The 26101-nt window shown below is 44.2% G+C and overlaps 2 protein-coding genes across 3 annotated transcripts in view; one reads left to right on the top strand and one right to left on the bottom strand.

Moving 5' to 3' along the window:
* The window catches only part of minar2 (membrane integral NOTCH2 associated receptor 2), a 5801-nt gene extending 1162 nt beyond the window's left edge, over positions 1–4639 (top strand). The window contains exons 2-3 of the mRNA XM_086170600.1: positions 55–309; positions 2591–4639. Coding sequence (XP_086026726.1) covers positions 55–309; positions 2591–2791 — 456 coding nt within the window. The 3' untranslated portion in view covers positions 2792–4639. The remainder of the gene's footprint in view (positions 1–54; positions 310–2590) is intronic.
* A 3429-nt stretch (positions 4640–8068) lies between these two features.
* slc12a2 (solute carrier family 12 member 2) overlaps positions 8069–26101 on the bottom strand; it is a 50181-nt gene continuing 32148 nt past the window's right edge. The window contains exons 14-27 of one of the 2 annotated variants that reach the window (XM_086170597.1): positions 25679–25834; positions 24828–24927; positions 22617–22728; positions 21881–22021; positions 20434–20540; positions 19492–19571; positions 18200–18343; positions 16783–16830; positions 15271–15393; positions 14439–14550; positions 11036–11122; positions 9827–9962; positions 9606–9673; positions 8069–8231 (exon numbers count right to left, since the gene is read on the bottom strand). In XM_086170597.1, coding sequence (XP_086026723.1) covers positions 8096–8231; positions 9606–9673; positions 9827–9962; positions 11036–11122; positions 14439–14550; positions 15271–15393; positions 16783–16830; positions 18200–18343; positions 19492–19571; positions 20434–20540; positions 21881–22021; positions 22617–22728; positions 24828–24927; positions 25679–25834 — 1550 coding nt within the window. In that variant the 3' untranslated portion in view covers positions 8069–8095. The remainder of the gene's footprint in view (positions 8232–9605; positions 9674–9826; positions 9963–11035; positions 11123–14438; positions 14551–15270; positions 15394–16782; positions 16831–18199; positions 18344–19491; positions 19572–20433; positions 20541–21880; positions 22022–22616; positions 22729–24827; positions 24928–25678; positions 25835–26101) is intronic. The other variant, XM_086170599.1, reaches the window with a different exon arrangement.

The raw sequence follows: 26101 nt of genomic DNA, 5'->3' as shown, positions 1-26101 counted from the left end.
ATGAATATTTAAATCCCGGTAAAATTAATTTCTTTATCCCTGCCGTGCTGACAGAAAGTTCTGGAGCACCGAAGGACGGCCGGCAGCGGGTCGCCGCCGTCGCCGAGGAGCCCCGTGGCGTTCGTGGACGGACGCCTGGACAAGCACATCACGCCGCTCACCCTCACGTCCACCATCAAGAGGAACCCCCTGTACGCCGACGCGAGGCTGACGGACGGCGAGGCGGGCGCCGACCAGTCCAAGCCGTCCTGGACCGTCCAGGAGTTTGACACACAAACGATCCACGGCAACCTGGCGAGCTTCTTGAAGGTACCGGGAGGTTGTCGGATGTGATGGAGGCGGACGGACGAACGGGTTCGGTGCAAAGCGACAAACGCCGGACGTACAGAGGCTAAACCCGATATGTGCGGACCGTTTTATTAGATTAGATTCAAGACCAACGCCAGATTTGTTGACGTTATCCGGCCTCCATCTTCAGACAGTCTGTTATTGCCCTGCTGTCCCGCAGGCACAGAAACAAGAGAGGGAGGCAAAATGTCAGGGACCGATTTTAACGCAAAAATCCCAGCCAGCTTCTGTTTTCTGCCCCTCACGGTTGAAAAAAACATTGTAAAGAAAGATATATATCAGCAAGAATTTAAACACACACAAAAAGTCACCGAATGAAAGAAGAAGTGAGGAAAATATCTCAGAGCATTCAACTAAAAATTCAAGTTAAAACTCAAAATGTTTGGGTAATTGGTAAAATGTATTGTAGATAAGAAAATTCAAAGCTGTTCAAGAAAAAATATCTTTTTGTACATATTGATATAAAACTATCAATGTTAAATATACGATTGAAAATTCAAAATTATCGGGTAATTTGTCAAATATATTCAGACAATATCTAAAATGATCAGGTAACTAGAAAAAAATATATACAAAGAAGATACTCAAAATTATTTGGTCATTAGTAAAAAATATGAATCAATTTTTCAAACTAATTTCCTGATTATTTTGAATGTTTGCTTATATTTTCAAGTTGAAAAAGTTTGAGTATTTGGAAAATTTTTTTTGAATAGCATTGAATTTTCTTAATACTTTTGCATTAATTGTATATATTCAAAATTATTGGGTAATTTGTAAAAATATAGTGTGAAAATATTCAAAATGATCAGGAAATTAGTAAAATGTAATGTATGTAAGAAAATTTAATGCTGTTAAAGAAAACATATGTTTTTGTATATCCTGATATCAAAGTTTATCAACTTTAAAATATAATTAAAAATTCAAAATGATCAGGTAATTTGCAAAAAAAGTTTTAGAATATATAAAAGATTATCAGATAATTATTAAAAACATGGTTCATTTAAAAAAAAATTCAACATTGTCAGGCGATTCATAAAAAGTATTAAAAAAAATTCAAGGGTATTTGAAAAAATATATTTGTATATGCAGATATCAAATATTATTTGTACAATTGAAACTTCATATTTATCAGGTTATTTTGTAAAATAATATTGGACCAAAAACTCAAAATGATCAGGTTATTAGTAGAAAATGTTAAGAATATATTCAAAGTGATTCAAATCCAAAGCGATTTAAAAAATGTATTTGTATATTTTGAAATCAAAGTTTAAAATTTTTTTAGAAACTCAAAATGAACAGGTTATATGGAAAAAAAAATTAACAGAAGATTCTAAAGCTTCAGTTAATTTGTAAAAAACATAATCTGAAAATATTCAGCATAATCAGGAAATGAAAAAAAATATTTCAAATGTTCAAGGCTGTTAAACAAAAAAAGTCAAACTCAGGGGCTTTGCGCTGTGATGCCAAATTCAAGGCTATTTAAATATTGTATTTGTATGAACTGGTATAAAATTTGATCAAATTTAAAAAAAGGATTACAAATTACAAATGATCAGGAAACAAGGATAAAGAAACACTACAAAAATACTCAGAATGATCAAGTAATTAGCAGAAAACATGAAGATCATTTTTAAAAAGATCAGGTCATTTGTAAAAAAAAATTGTCAACTTTAAAATATAATTGAAATTTCAAAGAAGTCAGAATATTTGTAAAAAAAATATCAAGCAAACAATCACAATTATCAGGTAATTAGTAAAAAAAATATAAAGCAAGTATTAAAAAATGATCACATAATTAATAAAAAGCATTAGGAAAACTGTACTATTCAAAAAATTAATTCCATACACTCAAACTTTATCAACCTTAAAATATACAAAATTATCAAGTGATTGGTAAAGAGTAATAAGAAAATGCAATGTTTTTTAAAATAAATATATTTGAGACCCTAATATTAAACTTCAACTTTAAAATGTAATTTAAAAAAAATGAAAAATGAAATATTCAAAAGTATCAAGAAATGATAAAAAGAATTAAGAAAATTCAAGGCTATTTAATAAATTGTGGTTGTATAAACTGGTATCGAACTTTATCAACATAATTGAAAATTCAAAATTATCAGGGGATCAGTGAAATATATTGAGAAATACTCAAAATGATTAGAAAACGAGTAAAAAAAAAAAAAGAAGTAAGAAAACACAACGCTCGGTTCAGGTATCTACGTTCTTGTTGCCGTCCCTGCAGGAGGAGGAGAAGACCCCCAAGGATCTGGACTTTTGGCTGGAGGATCTCTACACTCCAGGATTTGACTCTTTGCTGAAGAAGAAGGAGGCAGAGCAGAGGAGGAGACGGCTCTGCAAACTCATCTCCGCCATCGGTTTATCTGTGTGCGCCGTTCTCGTTGTCATCATCGTGCCCGTGGTGCTTCTGAGAAGCGAGGCCTGAGGATGGGGTCGGCGTGGACGAGGAGCTCCTCTGGCTCCCGGGAAAATACCTACACTTTCCCGAAGTCACGTCAGACTCGTTCGCCTGATGGAGCTGAATTGTCAAATATATCATTCGATATTGCTTTATTTGTGCATCTCTGTCTCCATGGCAACATAGGTGACGCGGGTCAGAAACGTTCACCTCGAGACATTTAAAGATATTGGTTTTCCAACGGAGCCGCTGCACAGAAACGACGTGAGAAAACGATCGGGTTTGATTACAAATTATTATTTAACGTATTAAATCCTATTTATTCACCCCTAGCCGGTTGTTTTGGTCAGAACGAGACCTGAGAAGGAACAGGACAGAGCAGGAAGGGGCTGATTTCATTCATTCGGTTTATTTATTTCAATAAAGATGTACAAAGTATTGGTAATCATAAATGTTAAAATGTTAGAAAAAGCACATCTGTGACTGTGAACAGTACAGCGTATCAAAACATTACTGCTTCAACCGGCTGGGTCCTTTCCATCCGCGTCAGCGTGAAAGCAGGAAACGGGTGGCTGTTTGTGTCTTCAGAAGGCATTGAAAGGATAGAAATACATGGATGACAGAGGAGAAGGAGACACAATTCTTTTCTTTTTTAAATGAAAGTACATGCAAATTAACTTAACATCCAAAACCAAAGCACTGAAAGAAAAAGAAAAAAAAGAAAAATTCTTCTCTCCCTATTCAATTTCAACATGATTCACCTCCCTACATTTTGATTAGATAAAATTACAAAATAGTTATGACAGATTAGGTCCTGTTTGTAATGCAGACGAAAAAGCGACAGTCCGGATCGACAGGCTGTGTTTTTACACGTTACCGCGGCTTCGCCATGAGAACCGTGGGTGGGAAAGGGTTTAGACCAAAACAAAGACAAAACAGTGATTCAGAGCGACCGGCGAGGCGGCGGGGGGTGCGGGTGACATTTGGTTTGTTCAGCGGTAGGGTCGGGAGTCAGGCTTGAGTCTATATATCCGGACAGTAATGAGGGGGAAAAACAACACTAACACTTTTATTTGGCTGTAAAATATCGACCGGAGTCCCTTTGAGCGAAACTACTGAAGTCAAAAGCTCGTCCAGGTCGTATTGATACATTTATAAGTGTGTATATATAGGCTTACATAGTTTGTTTTTAATATACAAATATAGAGAGATCTGTTTCGGTGTGTGTGTGTGTGTGTGTGTGTGTGTGTGTGTGTGTGTGTGTGTGTATGTGTGATGTGACTGCTTCGTGAGGGTGTGTGTGTGTGTTTCACAGCAGATGATAACCAGCCCCCTGATTGTGATCATGCACCACAGCGCCCCCTAGTGGTGAACTCTTCTAACTGCGCACTGACATTTGGGCCCCCCGGATGTGGATTCCCCATCCCGCTGGATCCACATGTTGGGAAAAACCCCCTCACAAATATTTTGTTAACAGTTGAAATTATTATTTTGTAACAACAGACAGTGATGCAATTCTTTAACAGATTGTTTGACTCAACATTGGTTTTGGTGAGCATTCCCAAAAACGAAACAAAAAATAAAACAAAAACAACATCCAGCTGGGGGAGATTTCAATTGTCACACTTCAAGCTAGGGGTAACCATGGAAACGGCAATTGTTTATCAAATCCTTAAATATGATTAATATGAATATGCTGAAAGTTTTAAACATTTTTGTAAGCTTTGGTCATACTTTCGATAATTGTGTAATAAGGTCTTGTGGTCTCCTGCAAACTGTGTCTATTTATTTATTGGTTTGTTTTGCTATTTTTACAACCACATTGTTTCCCTCAACTATTTTGCTTGCTTTATAAATCAGTTCTTGTTTCCATTATCCAAAAGACTCAGCTTTTTTGTTTGTCATCCTTGATGCTTTAGAAATATGGGAATGTGCAGCTGTTACATTAAACTAGAATCTATACATCATCGCCTGTAGCAGGGTAAACAGTATGGATAACGAATGAATAAAAACAAGAATGTTACAAGAAAATGACCAGGAATTTAGGACAAGGAAAAAAAAACGAAAAGAAAAAAAAAAAAAACTTCAACCAACGTCTGGTCAGATTAGTGTCTACAGAGATTTGAGAGAAAAAAAAAAAAAAAAAAAATTGCTAACAGTTCAAGTATTCAAAAGTTACTGTTTTTTAGACCTTCAGATTCGAAATGTACTGAACATCCTAAATTTGGTTTCCGAGGCCCCGGGGACGGGAACGCCACCTCTTCATGTCCAGACGGATGTTTTTTGAGATAAGACAGAAATGGGAGGATATGTCTGTCCACGGGTGTGTGTATGTGCGTGTGTGTGTGTGTGTGTGTGTGTGTGTGTGTGTGTGTGTGTGTCAATGATCACCCACTTGGCAAGTTCTTATCAGGTACAGATGCAACTAATGCAGCATAAATCAGCAGCGAGCAAACCTCCACTGACAAGAGGATTTCAAATTTCCTTTTGCACTGAATTTGTTATTTTAGTGGTCCGTTTTATGCTCTGAAAAATCAGTCAAGAGCGATTTACGTCTATTTACCCGGACCGATTTAATAACAGCGCCGCAAATGACAAGCTCCGCAGGCGACCATTAAAATAAATAAACCAGTTTCTCCAAAAGATTAACTATTTGGGGAAAAAAGCAGAATATATTAGTTTTCATCTTCATATTGCAGTGCTGATGAATTATACTGCGAACAGAGCGAGTACACAGAGAAGAAAACAACTTTGTATGCTAGCCGCTAACGTTTGCTATTATACAATACATTCCACTAAGCTAAGCATCACATTCCTCTTTTGAAATTGCATACAGTAAAATTCAGAATACAGTAGAATGACATGCTGGAACCGTAGTATTTTTGGGAGAAAAAGAAATAAACACATTACAAATAAGGAGAACCCTGTTTTATTCCATGGTTTTGTGGCAGTTTTTCCCCAAACTCGTGTCCATTAGCCCGATTAGCTTGTATGGACAGTGTCTCGCTCTGCTGCGACTGCATAGCTAGCAGAGGTTTTTCTGTTCATGTCACAGCCCATACATCCAATAATAGTCAAGAAAACCACATTGACAAGATTTTTCTACCAGATTTAGACTGAACACAAAAATCCTGTCACAGGATTATTTTGCCTTGTTTCCGTACATTAGCATGCTAGGCGTTGATTGGTTAATCCCTGTCAACGGTTAGCATGCTAGCCATCTTGCTAACCAACCTCTAGGCTTTGAGATTGTCGCAACCTACGCTTTCCCCCTCCAAAAAACCCCTCCGTTTTGTTTAAACTCAGCATTTTTTTAAATTAAACAAGCCCCTGGATAAGCTTGAACTTTTTACTCATTAAAAAGGAAAATCTCTTCATATAGCTTGAGGCAAATGAGGCAACCTTCACATCTTTCACCAGAACTTTTACTTCCAAGAGTCACTTTGTGTTCAGCCTTAATACACCGGTAGAATAAGCTACAAGTTTCCTCATTAAACAAGTAGAAACTGTACTTCAGTAACAGGTTTTTAATTTATTTTTCTTTTAGCACACAGTAACGATTAAACAGGAAATCAACGTGACCTATTCAATACATGTCTTTTTCTGGGTGACCTTTTTCTGAAGGGGACCCTTACAAGAGTGCCTTGGGGGCCCCTCGGATGAACGGAGGCACGAAGATCCCTTCAAATGAAGGAGCGGTGGACTTTTATTATTATTATTATTGTTATTATTACAAGTACGTATGCAACACAAGCTCATATGCATAGAGGTGTATTTTCGCTCGGCCTCGACACATTCTAGATATCACATTCGTCCTGCCTGCGAGTCTTCCAGTGTGCGGTGGGTCGGCGACCCTCCGCCCTCACCGGGGCCCCGCAGTCCATCCCCGCACATCCGGGTAAAGACGGAAAAACGACAAAAAAAAAAAAAAAAAAAAGGGTTTAAATGCGCTTGACCCGGCGAACACCTGACTGTAAGCGACGACGAACAGGCGGACGGTGAGAAAGAAAAGGTAGGATGCATATACAGTACGGAATTGCCGAATACACGTTGTCACGATGGATCGCTAGCTTCATTCACCCACAGAACCGTCCAGCCAGTATGGCTTACAAGAGAAAAAGAACTCAGGACAATCGTTAGTTCTAGCATTAAGGCAAGGTTTACTAGCTTGTTGGATAGTATTTTTTCTTTTTCTTTTTTTTTTTTTTTTGTTTTTGTTCCCAGGGGAAGAACCGTACATGTGAACATAGAAACAGAAGAAAACACTTCATTTAGTCTATCAGCAGCTAAACTGGAGAGCTAGCCCCCCCTCCCGCTAATGGAAAACTAGCTTCACATAATTGGGTGGAAAACAAAAACAAAAAAAAAAACAAAAAAACAAAAACCAGCAAGATCTTAAACTTAAGACCCATATACACATTTTCTAGGCACTCGGCCTGAAAGCTAGATTGTGTCTTGTGTTGAGGAGTTGAGGCATCGTTAATATTCAACAGCTTTTAAAAAGGAAGACTTAAAGGTGAAGAAAAGAAAAATGGCCCGAGGGAAGGGAGGAGGGGAAGGAGAGAAAGAAGAGTCTTCATGCCATCAGTGGGACACCCTTCGTTTATATTCATGCAGCTCACTCGCACAAATACAATGTGTCAACTAAGAAGGAATCAAATTTAAAAACGCAATAAAACTAGCTAGTATCCGCCAATATAATATTATCAATGTCGAGATTAATGATCCGATTCAACTGGAAGGCACATCCATAAGGCTTCAAAGGGTGTTGCAAAGCATTCTGCGTGACTCTCTCTCTCCGAACTCCGGGGAAAACAACGGGTTGATTATTGCTGCATCGCAAAACACGACCAAACGGGGTTGGGAGGGGTTAGGGGTGAAATGCCACGCGGGTGACATCGAGGTGGTCCCCCGCCACTTTTGGAGCCTGAGAGAAAATTAATTTGACGTAAAAGTTGTCACGAGGACGTGAGGAGAAGTCGAGAGCTTACGGGGGGGGGGCAGAGAGAGAGAGAGAGAGAGAAAGAAAACAGACGATGTGGAATAAATAGAAAGTAAGGAGCAGAGCGGGCAACCTTACAACCGCCCCGACCCTCACGCTCCTCCATCGTATGCGGGGCGTCTTCCAGTATCACCTCCTTTATCTTTACTCGGGCTGTCGGCTTCCGTTTCTCATCATGGCTGTGTTTTCGAGCGTCTCTGGAGTGTGTGTGGTGCACCGTTAGGATTAGGACTGGAACTGGGATGTATTTATACGTGGGTCTGCTCCCAGAGGCAGAAAGGTGTGAAGATTCTCCGTGGATGTTTTTGTTTGTTTTTTTTTTTTTTTTCTTAAGAGTAGAAAGTCAGGACGCTCTGGTGGTTGCCACGCACCAGGAGGATGGGCGGCAGCTCCTTGGACAACACCTCCAGCCAGGCCATGTACAGAGCGCTGGACACGGCGCCCTTCCTGGCCAACGGCAGGCTCCTGCAGGGGGGAAAAGGGGAAAAGCCCATTTCAAGGTTCCACTTGTCAAATGCACGGTGGCGTACATAAATGATAAATGTAAACGGCGCAGGGAAATGCGAAACAATATGAAAATGTAAACAGTATTAGCAAAATGTGCGAGTTAAAGTTGAGCGCAGCTTTGAACGTGCAAATAGAGAGCTGAGCAACACCGACAGTTGAATAAATCGCCGCTTCGCGGGACGAATTCTGACTCAGATGAAAATGCCCAACGCTATGAAGAACAAGCAGCATAAACTGTTTACCTGCTTAATAATAGCGTCCTTTAAAACCCCTATCAGCGGGTGGCTTACGAGGCCATTGTCTGACTCATCCTGGACATTCAATAGAGAAGGACCCTGGTGTTTTGTCATTTTTTTTCCCCGATGATTCCTTATGTGCCGACGCCTCGGCCAACGCCGCCGCGCCCCTCTAATATTAGAACGAGGCTGCGGCAGAATGAAAACGGAGTGGCCTCGGCCTCGGACGCCATCTGTTCATTCATTTCCAGCGGAGACGCTCGCAACAATGCGAGTGGCGACCGGTGATTACACGCAATCACAGAAGTTCTTGTCTATCTTTGTGGCTGACGCACATTTTCAATGCCGGAGACACCGCCTTCAATCGTCCATTGTTTCTTTTTTTTTTTCTTTATTCTCACTAATCTGAGACATCTGCAGGAGGACGAGAGCAGAGCGGGTATTTCAGACATGATAGAAGACGGAGGAGGCTGAAAGGAACACTTCTTCACTCGCGTGGGTCTAAATCCTGCTCCCGTTTTGATTTATGGATGAAAAGACGAATATACAAGGGGTGGATTGCTTCACTTTATGCAGATTACTGGCTCAAATGAAACAGAAATAAATCCTTGAAAAATCAATTCTTGAAATTATACTTCAAGTTGAGATTAAGCTTTGCATTGGATGGGAACACGGGAAAGTATTCCAATTGTGAATTCATTATGTAGAATCACACAGAAGTTCACGGGGGTTTGGAAAGTAATTCCCGGCTCTCTAATAAAGACAAAAACAAGTAGTTTATTCTTAATCCCAAAAAATATTCAAATACAACTGTGGGGGCTTAAAACATGGAACTGACAAGCCCATACACACGCATAATGCCGTAAAAAACCCCGACGAACAAGGGTGTAAAAAAACCTGAAGACGATTTCCTCCAAAGGATAAAACCTATCCAGATACAACCACTAGATGGGGCCAGAGGACGGATTAAATTCCATTTCATTGTTTTTTTTTTTTAAACAAACGTTATGAACTCAAGTCTAATTTCTGATTGGGTGTTTTGCATACAAACACACACACACACACACACACACACATGTGTCAGGCGTACACTTACATGACGATGAGGTTGGCTGTGTTTGAATGCTCCTTCAGCAGTTCGTTGAGTCTGATCTGACGGTTGGTCTGTGGAGCAGAAGCAGAAACAAAGTGAGTGCCGGCCCCCGCAGGCTCACCGGTGCCTTACGGTCCGATTCCGGGGGCCAAATGCGTCCGCAGGGCTTCGACCACTTAGCAAAGCGTTAGCCGTAGACACAAATGCGAGCCGGCGTGACGGACCTTGGCACGGTAAAGCTCCAGCTCGTTGTCCGTGATCCTCCAGGGCTCGCTGTTCTTCAGCCTCTCGGCCGCCTCCTGCTCCATGTCGTCCTCCTTCAGTCGGTACGGCTCGATCATCTCCTCAAAGGCCGTCACGCTGCGCGAGAAGCATCATTTGGTTGCATTTCAAAATTCACAAAGCAGAAATGTTACTGGCTCTTTCATAAAATACTGGTATTAAACTACAAACTGAACTCCTGAATTCCTTCACTTTTGCGACTAAAAGCCAGACGGCACCTTAACCTTTGCCAGAGATCATCATAAAAACATGACATTAAACTCCAGGAAGCCCAGCAGGAGCCTCACACCCGCACCCGGAACACCAGATGTTCATTAAATGTCACACAGCCCACACACACACACACACACTCACACACACACCGTGAAATTGATGTCTCAAAAAGTCAGTGGAACCGAAGACAAGCAATCAGAGTCTATGAAGAAACATGAAGATTCAAACCGCCTCCTATTTAACATCGAAAACCACCCGGAACAGCACGACTTGGAGTCCTCTGCAAGCTAAGAGGAGAAAAATAAAACCGCTATCAACTGTTCTGAATTGGTCAAGAAATGAAAGGTTAAATTAACTCCTGTGCTTTTGACTGTGAAATAACTGAAAAGGTCAACAATGTAAAAAAACAAAAAAACAAATGGCTGATGCTGATTAAGCAGTAGATTGAATCCATCGGCTAGATGTTATTGATCTCTGGCTAATGGAGTCGTGACGTGGGAACACGCCACAAACAGATGAACGACAAACAAACACAACCGCGTGTGTGTGTGTGTGTGTCTGTCATCCATTGGTCAAACACACTTGGCGACGCTTTCAGACGCGCTCCGCAGACGGAATCACGGCCGTTCTTGAACCGACGTGAACACAGCTGATGGCAGTTATGACTTCACTTTTGGAAAACAAAAATAAAAAGACAAAATCTTTTCATTACTCCGGCGAGCTCCAGACGGCGGGCGGCCAGAGGCGTTCTGGCGTCCGGCCTCGAGAGAGACGGGCGCCGAACTATGTCGGAGTTATTGTTTTTTTAATCATCGTACGTTTCTGTAGGACGACGGCGGCTTTTGTTGAATGACGTTATTCTAAGACCGGAAAGATCGGGGGGAAAACAAAAGACGTCCGGGCCGTGAGACGGAGCTTATAGTTTATTGAGGACTTACTGCTCCTTCTTTGGCTTGGTGTTTATGTCTCCCAGCACGGTGATGTCTGAGAAGTCTATCCTGAACTTGCTCAGCAGCGTCGCCATCCTGCACAGGAAATGGAAAGAAAAAAAAAAACAAAAAAAAAAAAACAAAGAGGGTAAAAGCTGAAAAACAGCTGCGAGGTATTTGGAAATTCAGCGTGCTGCGAGCGGAGATAAGAGCCCGGGGTCATCCCTGAGGTCGGCTTGAAATAGCCCGAGCGTGGAGACAGGTAGGGCCTCAGAATGCAGCTCATCGGGGTCATTTCCTCTTTGCTCAAATCTCATTCAAGGCCGACCTCAAAACGCCGGTTTCGGAAAAGCTGGCAGCCACGAAAAGCAATGAAAACAAAAAAACCCATCAGATTCAAGATTATCTGTGATTTGGCCACAAAATGACCGCTATCTTTTTAGCCTGGGATCGGCAAAGTGTGCACAGTAGAACCTCGGCTTAACAACGTAACAATCACAAACAAATTGGCAAAGGAATGGAGTTTAATTAAATTTTGAATCGAGCTGCAAACAAGCCTCAGTGCACAAACACACAGATAAACAAACTCCTGGGATTTCTTCCGTGTAGCGTTATAACTTAGCTGGCAGTCGTGTGTGGCCTTCTGTGTTATTTACATCGTTCATAAATGTTTTTTTTTCATGTAAGCTAGCCCTCATTAGGGCTCCCAAAAACACTTACGAGTGTTAAGAAGAAGTTAAGAATTACAGTCAATTTGAGGAAGGAAATAACAGCTCAACACGACAGCGATGTTCATATGACAGATCTAACCGAGCACCACGACCAAGTCAACCATCTGTACAATCCTGAACAAAGATGCGGTAGATAAGTGGCTATAGGGCCTGCTAGAGTAACAAAAAGGTTTCAAGTCTTAGAAGTAGAAAAGTTAGTAAGTTTGGAGAATGAAAGCTTGCTGAAAATAGCATTAGTGAAGGTATCATTTGCAAGAAGCCTTTACTTTTGCGGATTTAGTGAAAGAAAGTGCTAGCAAGAGGAGAAAGAACACCAGAAATACAGTAATAATAAATCTGAAATTCCTTCCCCCCCCCCCCCCCCAAAACAGATGAAAAAGGGCAAAAAAAAAAGTGCAGTATGTTTTTGGGGGCTGACAAACAATGGGATTTACATTGATTAAATGGGGAAAAACGGATTCGGTTCGCGAATGTAAACTGAGGTTGCACTGTATTCCTCTTCTTGAGCCAAAAAAAAAACAAAAAAAAAAAAAAAAACGGCAAAATGAAAAAAAAAAAAACAGTTATGGTTCTAAGCAACTTTGGTTGAGATGCACTGACTTTTCCCTTTAACTGTGAGGAACCGCGGTTCACAAACGGGTTTGGTTTCACGCCACGGCCGCTGTCGACCCCCGCAGGCACAACCCAGCGACCAAAAACTCATTATTTTAGGTCAGATGAAAACACCGCTGGGGGAGGGGTGGGGGTGGGGGGTGGAGAAGCGCTGAAATGTCAGACGGCCCTTGAAATCGTCCGCGGTAAACAAACCTGGGGGGGGTTTGAAAGCACATAGAGGCATGGGCTCGCACACAGAGATGAAAGGGTGGGGACGCTAGCACCGCCGAGCTAATTTTATACAACAAAAGGTGGCGGGGAGGCAGCTGTGCGGGACAATGAGAGAGGGACAGAAAGAAGAGAGAGAGAGTGTGTGTGTGTGTGTGAAAGTGTGTGTGAGTGAGTGACAGAGATGCCTTTATGGTAAAAATCTGCGTGTTTCAAAGGTTCAGGATTATGCAAAAATGGTCAGATTGAGTGTCAGGTGTGTGTTCAGTGCAGAGACAGGGTCCAGGCTGTGGAGAGCTTATAATTAATAACAATTTTTTTTAGTTTAAATTTTCTTTTCTTTTTTTTTTTTTTTAAACAGCCCTTTTCAACATCATTTTCTTTATTTTCCCATTGTGAAGAAGTTTACAAAGTTGCAATGCGTTTTTATTGAGATTTCTTCTTACTTTATTTGCTGGAGATAAAGTGAATAGTCGTCCCTCGCAGTATTGCAGATTTTTTATTTTATAACCTAATGTAGAGAGGAGGTTTTTGTTGCTGTACCACGGGTGTTTTAGTACATCTGAGTAAAATTATTTTTATGGTGACATGAGCGTTTTCTAAGGTGGCGACCAACCAGACCATGGTGTTCTGAATCCTCTGCTCTGATTGGCTCAGTGACCGTAGCATCCTTCTTTGCACAGCACGCATTCGGCATTGCCTTTTCCATTTCACATTGACACTCATCGTGTTAGTCTGCTGTGTTGTGTTGGTGTGAATTATCTGTAAAGGTTTTTAATTTAATTCAACCCCTGCTGTGATGTCCAAACTTTCTGCATCTTCTAAGGCATTTGGCACTGAACCTAAGCGGCAGAGGAAGATGCTAACCAGGCTAATAAGAACGTGGGAAAGGTTAAGAGGGTGAAGGATGGTCACAAAGCTTTAAAAATATATATGAATAATAAAAATATGGTCACCACTTCGTGTTTTTTCATTTTTATCGCGTCTGGTTCTGGAATGTAACCCCCCGCAATAAAAGTGGGACTGCTACATACTCAGTTCCACTCAAATCACCAATTCTTGGCTTATGGTGTAAAACCCTCATACAAAAACACATCCCGGCTCTAAGCTCTAAAACCGATGTGGGATCTGTTTTATCGTGGAACGAGCAGAGAGGCACTTGTCAAACATGTTTCGGCAACACATCTGGAGCATCAGCACCGCCGCCAGGATTGGCTTCAACAAGAAGTTAATAATTAACAAAGGCTAATGGCGACGGTTCCGCTCAAGTTACTGAGGAGGACAACACGGATGAGACCAATCGCTACTGTTTTATCCGTGTATTTTTTCCCCCATTAGCTTTAAAATGTGCCTTTTGGTGTGATTGATTTTCGTCGTCCCCTCCGTTCCCGTCATGTCAAATGAATGGGTCTTCAAATTAAAAGAACTGCATCGGAGACATCACGGGTGTGACCGTCTAATCTCCGGCGTGTAAACAAATAGTAACGTGCCGGCGGCCGCAGACAAACAATGTGCGTGACACGCTGTCAGCAGCAGCTGAACAGAAGAGCAGACGACTGCACTCTGCCCCCCCCGAGCTGGACAGCTCCTTTCATTGGACCGAGCTTTGTTATGTCTGGCCCCGCGCTGTTCCTGCACGGGGGGCGGGAGAGGGGAGGGGATCCGAGGGGGCTCGGTATCGGCCGGGTCAATGTTTTTATGGTTTGTATAGAAAGCGTGTCGGGACGGTCAATAAATCAGGACCGGGTATTTTAGAAAGCGACCAGTTGGTCTGTAAATCAATGGATAAGATTAATGATGCGCACCTTCTAACTTGAAGCCTCTGTATGAGTGTGTGTGTGTGTGTGTGTGGCGCTTACGCTCTGCGATCGTGGTCGATCCTGTTGATCTTGCCGCCGATGAAGACGCGGATCTTGCAGTCCTTCCACCTCTTCTTGTTGGTCAGCAGGTAGGGGATCAGCAACGTCAGACCTGGTGGACACGTCCCAATGTTGACCAGTCGCTCAAAGAATCGAGGAGTGTGTGTGTGTCCAAACCCCTATGAAATCTTTCCAGCAGCGCGTGTTTTACACGGAGTCATGACTCCTCTTGGAATATCTAGCCTATCAAGCTGTTCAACCCACGTGTTTGACAAATGCAGGTCATGAGGACTTTAATCGCAGTCTTTAGGACCTTGTCACTTCCTGTTCCCACTGAATATGGTTTTCACACCCCAAATGTGTAAAACTCGGCCCGAGGCGGCCTCAGCTGTCCACGGCGGAGCAGCTGATGGGATTCAAAGTGTCACCCGTCAAGTATCTTAAAAACTGGCCCTGGACCGTGATTGTGTCCTTAAAATCCCGCCGGCCCCAAAAAACTGAGCGCCGGCCGATTGAGAAAGGAGTGGCGGACAGACTGCCGCTGTCAGTGCTGCCAATCAACACATGAATGTGTGGCTAAGGAGCACTAGAGTGTGTGTATTTACAATCCTAATTAAAATCAATCACTCAATCCAGAGACTTTCGTGGTATTTCTAGAAGCAGAAAACATTTTTTTTTTGCCATCAAATTGAAATTTTGGAATTCACGCCTTATTTGACCGCTGCTTCTAACCGGTCACGTCCCTCCCGTGCTCGTGACGTTCGTGTCACGGTGATAAATAGAAATAGTCCTCCGATGTGAAGGTGATTCTGGGACCCGCCGAAACCCTCACCTCCGTCGTCAAACAACCACCAGACGTCCACTGTTCCCTTCCCCTGCTTCTGCTGGAACTGCTGGCTGGCCTCCAGCAGCCTCTGGTCGGACACGTTGAGCGGCATGGTCGGGCTCTTCTTATCTGCGGTGGCGCCGGCCGAGCACGAACACACCCACAAAAGACGGACAATTTGTTTACAGGACGGCAAATAAGTAAAAAGGGAAAAAAAAAAGAAAAGAGAAGAAAAACAAAACAGCTTCCATCATGCAGTTTTTCTTTTCTGGCTCAGCACAAAGTCAAGCTTCTGGTGTGTGTGTGTGTGTGTGTATTCATATATATTAATGTATTTGTGAAAAATACACCTGGGCGAGTTGAACATTTCCAAGAAAGGTAAGTTAGCAAACGTCAGTGTCACGGTGGTGAACGGTGTTTCCTCAAGGTTCTGTCCGAATAAATACATAAAAATAAAGAAGAATAAATCTCCTTCACTCCTGGGCTTTTTATTTTATCTTTATCGGGATCCATGTGCCGCTCGGAATAGGCGGCGTGTTCACGATTATACGCATTTCAAACAAGCATCAAAACAACTGTTGTTGATTTTACCTTTAATTTGAATTTCATCATTAAATGAATGAATCCTGGTCATTGGGTTTTCTTGCTAATCAAACGGAAATCATAGTCATGAAATTTTAATAAAGCTGAAATAGAAAAAAAAAAAAAAACAATTCTCATCAGATACTCAAACTTCATTACAGGAATCACGTTGAGTCTTATGACCCTGGTATTCTTTCTTTTTTTTTTTGTGTGTGTCAGGACAGATTTCTTGAGTTTGAGTGCTTGCGAAAGGCAAAAAGGTCGAGATCTCGGCTACAGGACGCAGAGGCCGATCTTAATGCTTCTATTTTATCACTTTTTTTTTTTTTGCCCGGTTGCTAAAACATCTTTCTGTGATGTTTGGGCCGGGCGAGCGCAGAGGAAACACCGTCACGCGTCGGACAGCAAACAAATAAGGGCGGGGGAGAAAAGCTGCGAGGAGCTCAGGATTGGCTGGAATCGTGAAAAACAAGCGTTTTTTGATCCTGGAAAGAGAGCCGACAGACTAAACTCCCACCGCGGGCGAAGGAGAGAGGAACCCAAAGCGCCGGCACACGACAGGAAAAAACAAAAAAAAACACTCCAAGAACTACGGCTAAAGAAGAAGGCACATAGAAATCACACCGGGCTCGAGCTACAAGCTGGAGAGGAGAGAAGACAGGACAGCGGTTGGGAGAAAGAGAGGAGAAGAAAGTTATTTTCCAAAAAAGCTAGGCGGGGTGGAGGGGGACAGGAGACAGACAGCAAGGGGGACAGTGTGTTAATACAAGGGGAACTTAAAATAGCCTGCAGAGTGAGCGGCGCAGGACGAGGGGTTTACGTGAACGTCCTTCAGAGGGGTGAGCGAAGGAATCGGGGAGGAATCAAACTGAAAAGGAGAGAGAGAAAGAGAAGGGCGAGGTTTCGAGGCAACCCATGAGAAAGTGGATCTCCTGCCTTTTCTCAACAGGGGCTGAGTCGGAGTTTTCCCGTCGTCCTCCTCATCTGGGGAAGTGCGAGACAAAAAGGAGAGAAGAAAATAAAATGAAATGAGAACTGGGGTGAGATGGCGATCCGCCGCCGCTGACTCACGGCGGAGAGGACGCCGCCGCGACGCCGGGGAGGCATTTTAATGAGGAAAAACGAAGGAATCCCATTTTATCGGCGTCACACGGCACCCAGGCCTTCGTCCATCTGCATCTCCCCGTGTCACGTTTATTTCTCCTTACTATCACGTACGTTTATCAAGTCTTAGCAGACGTGAACCAACGGCAGACTTCTCTAAAAACCTCGGTTTCGCTCAGCCACATTTGAACACGAGGATAAAGTTCCCCTGAAGCGTTGAAGTCGGACCGGCCTGCTGGAAAAAAAAAAAAAAAAAAAAAAAAAAAAAAATACACACTTGACCCAGCGAGGGGCATTCAGGGACATGGGAGAGAATTAAACACGCTGGAGTCGGACCTTTCAGCTGGGAGTCTCAATGTGTGTGTGTGTGTGTGTGTGTGTGTGTGTTTGAGGAGGGGGGATGGAAAATGAGTCCAGCGTGCCAAAGCCATGTAGCAAAGACCCGGTTGGAAATCGTGGTTCGAATTAAGAGGCTTAACAAACCATCATCGTAATGATTAACACAGGAGGACCGGGGGCATTCCAGGGTTGAACCTGGACCGGGTCACCTGTCAATCACGGCCACGGACAGAGACGTCCGACAAGTTTCAGTCTGCAGTCGACCTTCTTGCGGAATACCGGAGGATACACACCGTCCTGTGTGACAATTACTGTGTCACAGCGAGAGCTCCGACCTGGTGGACCAACGCTCACCGCGGCGGGAGCGTTGGAACCCGGCCGTCGGACAATACGTGACGGTTGGTAGAGCGGGAGGACGTACCGAGGAAAAACACGAAGCCCGAAGGCATCAAATTCGGCGCGAGAAGCGGCGGGATTTTTTTGAGATGGCGGCTCTCGAGCCGACGCGGCGTTCAAGAAGATGGTCCTCACACTGTGACCAGGAGGGGATGAACTTGAGACCGCCGGCAAAAAAAAAAAAAATGAACTTCGATCGATCAGCTGATTCACAGCAGCAGTCTTGATGCATTAGTGAGGTTTTATTTCCATCCCAACAAACACACACACACACACATGCGCGCACACACACACACACACAGTGGGTTGATCATTGGGTTATTGGGTCACTGGGGCGACTTCCTGTCAGGGAAGTGTGTGTGTGTGCGCTCGTGTGCGTCTTCTGTCATGATTCTGCTGTGTTTGAACAACACGATCAAAGACATGCACACGTGTGTGTGTGTGTGTGTGTGTGTGTGTAATGTGACCCTTCTGCTCTCAGCATATCCATGAGCGGCTGCAGAGGCTGCCTTACCTTTCTGTATGGCCGGGCTGTTCTGCAGGCTGGTGGCCTTGGAGGACAGCTTGGATGAATCCCCGTCAGAGTCCTTGCTGGTGTCTATGGACACGATGACGTCCTTCATCCCCGAGGACTTCTCCTGGGAGGACAGCAGATCATCTGGGAGGACGGGAAACATGGCGGGAGTGAGTGGGGGAAAAAAAAACCAAACAAACAAAACGTTTGATTCAAATTCAGTTTGAGGTTGTCTGGTTAAAGACACGGAGAGCTTGAAAGTCTCTCAGCACGTGATTCCTTCCAGCTGGTTTGATCGGCGCTTTTCCAAGCCGTCACGAGGCGAGTCCGGTCAATCACAGGGCCGCATATAGAGACATCCAACTATTCACCCTCTCGTTCAAACATCTGGGAAGTTTAGGACCTACAATAAACTTTCTGAGGTAGGAGCCTGGAGGAACCCCAGGCAGAAAGATGGAGACTCACAGAAAGGCGCCCCTGTTGGAATCCAACCAGGAACCATGTTGCTGTGAGCTTGAAGTAACCAACTTCATTGTGCAGATAAAGGAGGTTCTCTTCAGCACGGAGAAGTTTATTTTTGGGGAAACCGGGCGTTTCGAGCGCTGAGAACCAAGCCGAACATCAGAATGACTACCAGAACTCTCGTGAGACTGACGCTGGTGGAAACAGGAAATCAGGGGTCTTCCCCTGATAAGCATGGAGCTTCCCCCACCCCCAAACACAGCAGCTAGAACCGTAAGGTGATCTCCTCTCCTGCTCGTAGCTTCCCCGATAGCGGTGAATCACTCCCACGACAACAGGAGTTGGTTCATCTAAAAGTAAACTCTGTACCTGGATGAGAAACAGCTTAGGTCACGCAGGCCTTGGTGCCTTTAAAAAACACACACACACAAAAAAAAAAAAAAAAAATACAACACAAAACCCCCAGGAGGTGAGGGGGTTCACACTCAAAGGACTCAAAGCTCAGGTCAACAGCTTGAGAATTAATATTCTAAATGAAAGCTACGCAGCCGGACACCTGCGGCCAAGCCCATCAGAGAGAATTCAGAAAGGCGGAAAAGCAAATCACTTATGAAGCGAACCAACTCCACAGATTGATCTTACTACTCCAATAATTCAGAAGTAATGTAAAAAAAAAAGACTGACTGGCGTTTCTTGTCAAATAAACTCTTGTCGACGGAGCAGCCGCCTTGCAGATATGCTCCGCAAAAAAAAAAGCAGTTTGATGGTCTTAATCAACCGGTGTGACACTTCTCTGGATGTGTGTGTGCGTGTGTGTGTGTGTCCAATACCTTGCCCTTGGATATGGGACACGTCCAGTCCCTCTTTGAGTCGCAGGATGACGGCGCCGTACTGGAAGTCGAATGAGTCGCTAGCAGTGAAAAGGGAAGCGCGAGTCAGATCGGTTGAGTCAAACAGGGAGACGCGTCACTGCACACCATATGTTTTTCTAAGACCTCCCCGGCCCTGCAAGCGGAGGTAAGCAGCGGTTCCGCGCCGAAAGCGCCTTACCGGACAGAAAATGGTAAATGGCCGAGTGCATTCACCGTAACGTACAATCTGACCTTCTATTCTAATGCCTTAATCCACCGCCTCGCCTTTGCTTTCTGTCGGCCCGCTTCCCGGCAAACCCGATTCAAACAACTGGGCCGGCACGGGGTTCTGCCCCCCCACCCCCAGCCTTAGACCGTGACGGACCGGCCCATAATCCCCCGGCCTCCTAATCAGGAACTCCTTCGACTTAAGCACTTCCTTCACCTCTCACATGACCGACGTGCGGAATGTACTGTTACTACGGAAAAGTATTTGTTGTGAGCCTGACCGCTCAAACCATTACGCTCACGGACGTTCGGAACAATAACATTTTCGATGCCGTTCATTGCCCGATCGTTCGGGTGCTGATGTTGTATTTTGGCCGCCGCCTTGAATATTTCCTGCAGCTTGTCTGCAGCTGCCGAGGAACACGTGGAACCATCCCGTTTTTCAGCTGCGTAAATATTGAATGAAGACTTTTTTTTCCTTCTTTCTGGAGAGCAGCATTCCAGTCGATGTGCAGCAGGGTGCGAGGCCCCTTTCCGGCGAACGCAGACGGCCTTTATTACTACGACCCAAGAATCCCGTCCAATCAGAAGACGGTATACTGAGGGGATCCATATTGCGCATTCGAGATGTTCGAGGTCCATTTTTCTTTATTTGTTGGCGTCGGGTGTGTCTCTCGGAAGAGCCGGGCTTACTGGATCATGCTGATATACGTCTCCACGTTCATCATGTCGCCGTCCCTCCAGTCGTTCTTGAAGCCCAGCACCAGGGTATTGGGCTTGAGGCGACCCAGACCTGCAGCCTTCAGAGGGAGAGGGGAAAAAAAAAAAAAATCTGAATCAAAATCTTGTCAAAGTAAATCTTTTTCTTTACTCTGCAGCTGCTCTATCTGACCCATCTTTTCTCACACCACCTTTACTATCAATCCATCCATTCATCATCTATACTACTTATCAAGCAGTGGGGTTGCAGGAACTCATCCCTGCTGCCACTGGGCGAGAGGTAGACAGTCAATCAAAAGGCAAAATATACAGTTGTCCCTCACCATATTGCGGTTAACTTTTCACATTCTCACTAAAATTGCAAATAACATTCACTATACCAATGGTTTTGCAGTATAAATGTATTATTACATTTATTATTTCCATTTATTTTCATGGTAAATTAAGCATCCTATAGGGTGGCGACCAACCAGAGCATGGCGTTCTGTATCCTGAGTTTTCATTGACTCACCAACATAGCATAAATTTCTGGATCTTCTGCGTGCAGCATGGATTTACCATCTCACCTTGTTCATTTTACATTAATGCGAGATCGCGAGTCATGTAAGAGTACAGGAAGCGTTTAAGAGTGTTGGGAGGGTCATCATATTTTAAATTATATATATATATATATATATATATATATATATATATATATATATATATATATATATATATATATGCTTGCTACTTCGTGGATTATAGTTTATGACGGTTTCTGGAACGTGAACAAGGGACTACCGTAGAGACATAACATTAAATCATTCACATGTCTGGGCAGTTCAGGGTCTCCAATGAACCTTCTGAATGTTGTTGGACTGTGGGAGGAAACCACAGACCGGGGTTGGGGGGACACGGTGACCCCACACAGAAAGGTCCCATGTTGCGATCGAATTTGGGACCTTCTTGCTGTGAGGCAGCGGCGCTCACCGCTACACTACGGTGCAAATAACCAGGTGAAAAAAGTAGCTGATTGCAGAAGGCAGTGCGGATGAATCACTCAGGACGGGGATGATCAAGAATGTGGATCCTCTACATTCTAAGCGCTGCGCAAAGCGAAAACACACTCCCGCAGGACTGGAGTGTTCAGGTTAAACCGAGGCCTCACAGATCACATGACCGATACGGCACACGGGTCGGACTCACACTCCGTAATCTCTGTGAATCTGACGGTTTCTCTGTTGTAGATCTGGATGTCAAGCGCTGTGAACATGTGTGTGAACGGTGCTACTGGAAGCACCTGTGGAACCGCGAGACAAGCCGCTACCTGTTGCCACTTGCTGTGTTATTTCAAAGCGAGCGCAAAACCTCCTGGGACTTGATATTTGCACAGCGATATCAGTTTTCTCCCGAGAAATATCAACATGTGACGTCTCCCCACCTGGAGCAGGTACTGGCTGCCCTGCCTCATGTCCTCGGCGAACACCGGTGTGTAGAAGGCCTTGGTTTCGTTCTTCAGCAGCCAGCGCTGATAGCGGGACTGTTCCGCTGCCAGATCTTTGAAGTTGGGTCTCCTGTAGCCCTGTGGGAGGAAACGGAAAGTTTGTGTTACAAATGCCTGCTTCGCTACCCCGTCTTAAAAAACAGAAGGAGGCTTTTGAATTGCGGCCGTCACAAAAATCGTGGCCATTAGCGCGTCATGTTTACATCATTTAACGGAGCTCTTTCTGTCCTCTCTGAGGGAGAGCAGATTAGGGGCCACTTATGGAGTTTCACAGAGCCGCCATTAATCCAGTCTGAAATGACCTTTTAGTTGTGATGCAATTACACGTTGCGGGAGGTTTCATTGGAAACAAAACGCGGAACAGTCAGTCTTGCCTCCGAGCCCGCGGGCGAGACTTCGCAGATTAAATGAATTAATAGAATTCCCTTTAAATAAGAGAAATGGAGAGTGAATATTCACGGGGGTAGTCTTTTTGAAACAGGGAAAAAACAAAACCGTGACTATGTTATTGTCAATGGTTTCCGCAAATTACATTTAAGCTGATTAGTAACCATTTCAGATAAAAAGCTGTGTCCCACTGGACGTGGATTTATTTTCAACCAATATCAAGTGTTTTAAGTTGTTTGTGTGTGTGTGTGTGTGTGAGTGTGTGAAAGACCGACTGTGTGCTCACCGTGCGAACATGGCCGCAGATCATCAGTCCCACGTTTTTGGTGAAGCTGTGGACCAGGTCCAGCAACGCCGGCCGGGAGTTGGGGTAACCCGTCATGACCAGACACTGGGGTCTGTAGCCAGTTACAATTACAAAAAACAAACAAACAAACAAACAAAAAACAAAACAAACAAAGGTTCATTATAATACTTGTCCTGCAGCGGGGCTGGAGCCGATCCCGGCGGTCACGAGGACGGGGGCAAACATCCAACCAGAAGAAACATCCGACCTTTTGCTCTGTCATTCACACCTTCTGACAATCTAAGTTTTCAATCATCTGTCTTCGGACAGCGGGAGGAATCTGGAGAACCCGTGCAGACCCAGGAGAACATGCTGACATCCACGCAAAGCAGCTCTCACACTGGCTTACTACATCTTTCTAACCTAACCGGTCGAGGCAGTAGGCCGCCTGCGTCGAGCTGGGATCCGTCCCAGGTTTCTGCAGCGTGTCCTCGTCGCCGAGCGATGCAAAAAATTTGACTCGACAGGAGCGCTAACCATGGCAACGCTGTGCTGCCAAACACACCAACTTAACCCAAAATAAGCTGAATATTAATGTACTTTCAATACATGTCATGTTTATGCGCTCGCTGGCTTCAGGAGCTTCGTGCTCTGCCGCCGTTTTTCTTTCCTCCTGACCTCCACCTCTCGTCTTCTCGGTGCAGGACAGGAGCAGAGTAGCGCACATCAAAGCAACTATGTTAAGCACCTCGAGTTTTAGCCGCGACGGAAACTCCGTTGACACGCATCAGATGCCTTCTAATCTGCTCCTGGCTCTGCTGTCATGGGAACGGTGAATGTGCTAAAACCCAGGGGCTGAAAACATGTAAGACGCACGGCCTGTGCAAATCACTTTAGCGGTATTGGTCGGCGTTTGAGGATAAACAGTAGAAACAAACGTAAAATCTCTTCCAGGAAATGATTGGCCGCCGATAAAACCCGATCCTGAGCACTCAGCGTGTTGCTGCCATGACACAGTAAACAGTTTAACTGCTGTATTGACTTAAACCTTGTATCCTTTACAGCAGGGGTCAGAAACTCAAATCAATTTCAGAGCCAGAGGTACAGCCTGTCAGTCAGTGATATCATTCAGAGTTGTGCTATTTAAACAGTGGCTTCGGGGGGAGGAAGGGTCATTCGGAAATGACATAACGGAGTTCTGGGTGCCGCGGCAGCAAGACGCAACGCGCACGGATTCACTGGTTGTTAGAGTTTCCATCACAGCCGTGAGTAACGCGTTGAAAACAGGCCGTGTGAAACGAATTGCGTGGACGGAGGTGAGAAAGTCCAATTCAAAATTCAAGACAAAACCAGATTGAATCCGCATCTGAACCAGCAAATCAAAAAAAAACAAACAAAAAACAGCATCATAAATGTGCTGCGTACAATATTTTGGGCATATAAAAACTACTATTTTATAATACCAATGCAAGTGCTAGTGCTACTGTAATAATTAGCATGAGATATTTGTGCTTATCCCTCCCAACCTCCCGTCTCTTGCACTCTCAGTTTCTCCTTCTCTTTCTACACCAGCTGGTTGGGGCAGAAGGCCGCCCGCACTGAGCTGGGATCTGTCAGAGGTTTCTAAAAGGCCAGGTAAAAGCCAGTTATCTCCTCGCCGCTGTCGCCAAGTCAATCATCTTAAAGAGTGTGTGAGACCTGCGCTACATGGAAAGCGTCACCAGACAGCTGTGTTGTGACGACTTGACATGAATTGGACAGTCAGACACCAGGTTTCATTTACTCCCACTGAAAACAGTTTGGAGAAAAAAAAAAGTAATCTGTTGTCAATATTCACACACACACACACCTTAGTAACAGCTACTGTCATCCGCTATTTTTATATGTACAATTTAACATCAATTTCAACTGCTGTTTTGCACAACATAACTTGTCACCTGCACATTTCTACTTGACTATCTGCATAGTTTACAAATTTTAATGCAAATATCCATCTGAATAATATGTTCATAGCAACCTATCTGTAAATCATGTAAAAACGGTTGACTAGATTATGTACACACTGTGTACTTTTGCACATCTGGTTAAAGGCTGAACTGCATTTCGTTGTCACGTTTTTGTAGAATTACAACAAAGTTGAATCAAATCTATTCACATGAGGAGCGGGATATTATTTCCTGTAAGCGGGTGCGTGCTTTGTGTGTTTAGTACCTGAAGTTTTTGATGTGGTCCTCCACCCCGCTGAGGTGCAGTGTGTGTGTCAGGGCCTGGTGGTAGGTCAGCGCCTGGGTCGACGAGCCCCAGTTCACATCTGGACGGGAGGACGCACGCGGGCAGAAACACACCGTGGAGTTAGGGCGTGTGTTTGCGGTTCATCCCGCTGGGCCACACGCCGACCCATGTGGCGTTGCGGGCGGCAAGAAGGGTGTGTGTGTGTGTGTGTAGCTGCATGTCCAAACTGAGTGTGTGCAGGTGTGTGTTCAGCTGCAATGATGAAAGTTAGAGGGGTCTACGTTCGTATTTCCATGGCTTTTTGCCGCACCAGCTGTGTTTGTGTTGTCCTGTTTTCAGATATTATCAGCAACGGCGTCTCGAAGATGCAAAAATCACTGAAAAGCTAATAAATTGTGCAGCATATTAATTTCTGGATCATTTTTGCTGTACATCCAAACACCTATTAGTTCTGAGCGCAGGATGAACCAACCGACTAGGGTGTGTGGAAATTTAATTTAACTGAAACTCTTTTTTTTTTTCGTCCATTATCACCACACGCTAGAAGATTTTAGGATCTTGGTCATTGCTTCTCATGTTGGAGTGTAGGATCCAAAACTGAAATGTACTTTTAAGCCATGTTAGCATTGTACTGTATTTTAAATGATAATCTATAAAATAGTACAGCTAGTTTGGGCATGCAATGTAGCAATGCACTATTCTGACCCAACTGGTTTTGCACCTATGATAATAATATTAATAATAGGTGTGCACACACGATGGACGATTGTGCCTTTGGAACATTCGGGATCCACAAATGCAAATCTTACCGGGACGGCTCGGCTACCCACCTGGCTTCTTGTAGCTGACGTAGATATAGAGACCCATGACGACGACGTTGGTGAAGAGGGCCGCCCACCAGTTGATGACGAACATGACCACGCAGCACAGAATGGCCCCGGCCAGAGAGACCCACATGTTGTAGTATTTGAAGCTGGGACGCCACCCTGGGGTGCCAGGAGAAAGCAAGTCAGGGCGGTCGGGCGGCGGGCAAACACAGTGAAAGCGCTATGAACTCATTCCATCCACCTCTCAGCCTCTGCGACATTAATGATCATGGGAAAAATGAGGGGGGGAAGCGGTTCGTGTTAAGGTTGGGTGATGAGCTCGGCCGGCGGGAGGGCCGAGTTTTTGCAGACCTGCGATTAAAAACACAAATGTTCCCGTTGTCCTGAACATTTATTTCTCTCTTTTTTTTTTATCATTAATTGTGG

The sequence above is a fragment of the Fistularia commersonii genome, chromosome 23, assembly GCF_037954325.1.
Source record: "Fistularia commersonii isolate RoL2024-O1a breed Wild chromosome 23, RoL_Fcom_v1.0, whole genome shotgun sequence".
Taxonomy (NCBI): Eukaryota; Metazoa; Chordata; class Actinopteri; order Syngnathiformes; family Fistulariidae; genus Fistularia; species Fistularia commersonii.
This window is presented reverse-complemented; position numbering and strand designations above follow the sequence as displayed.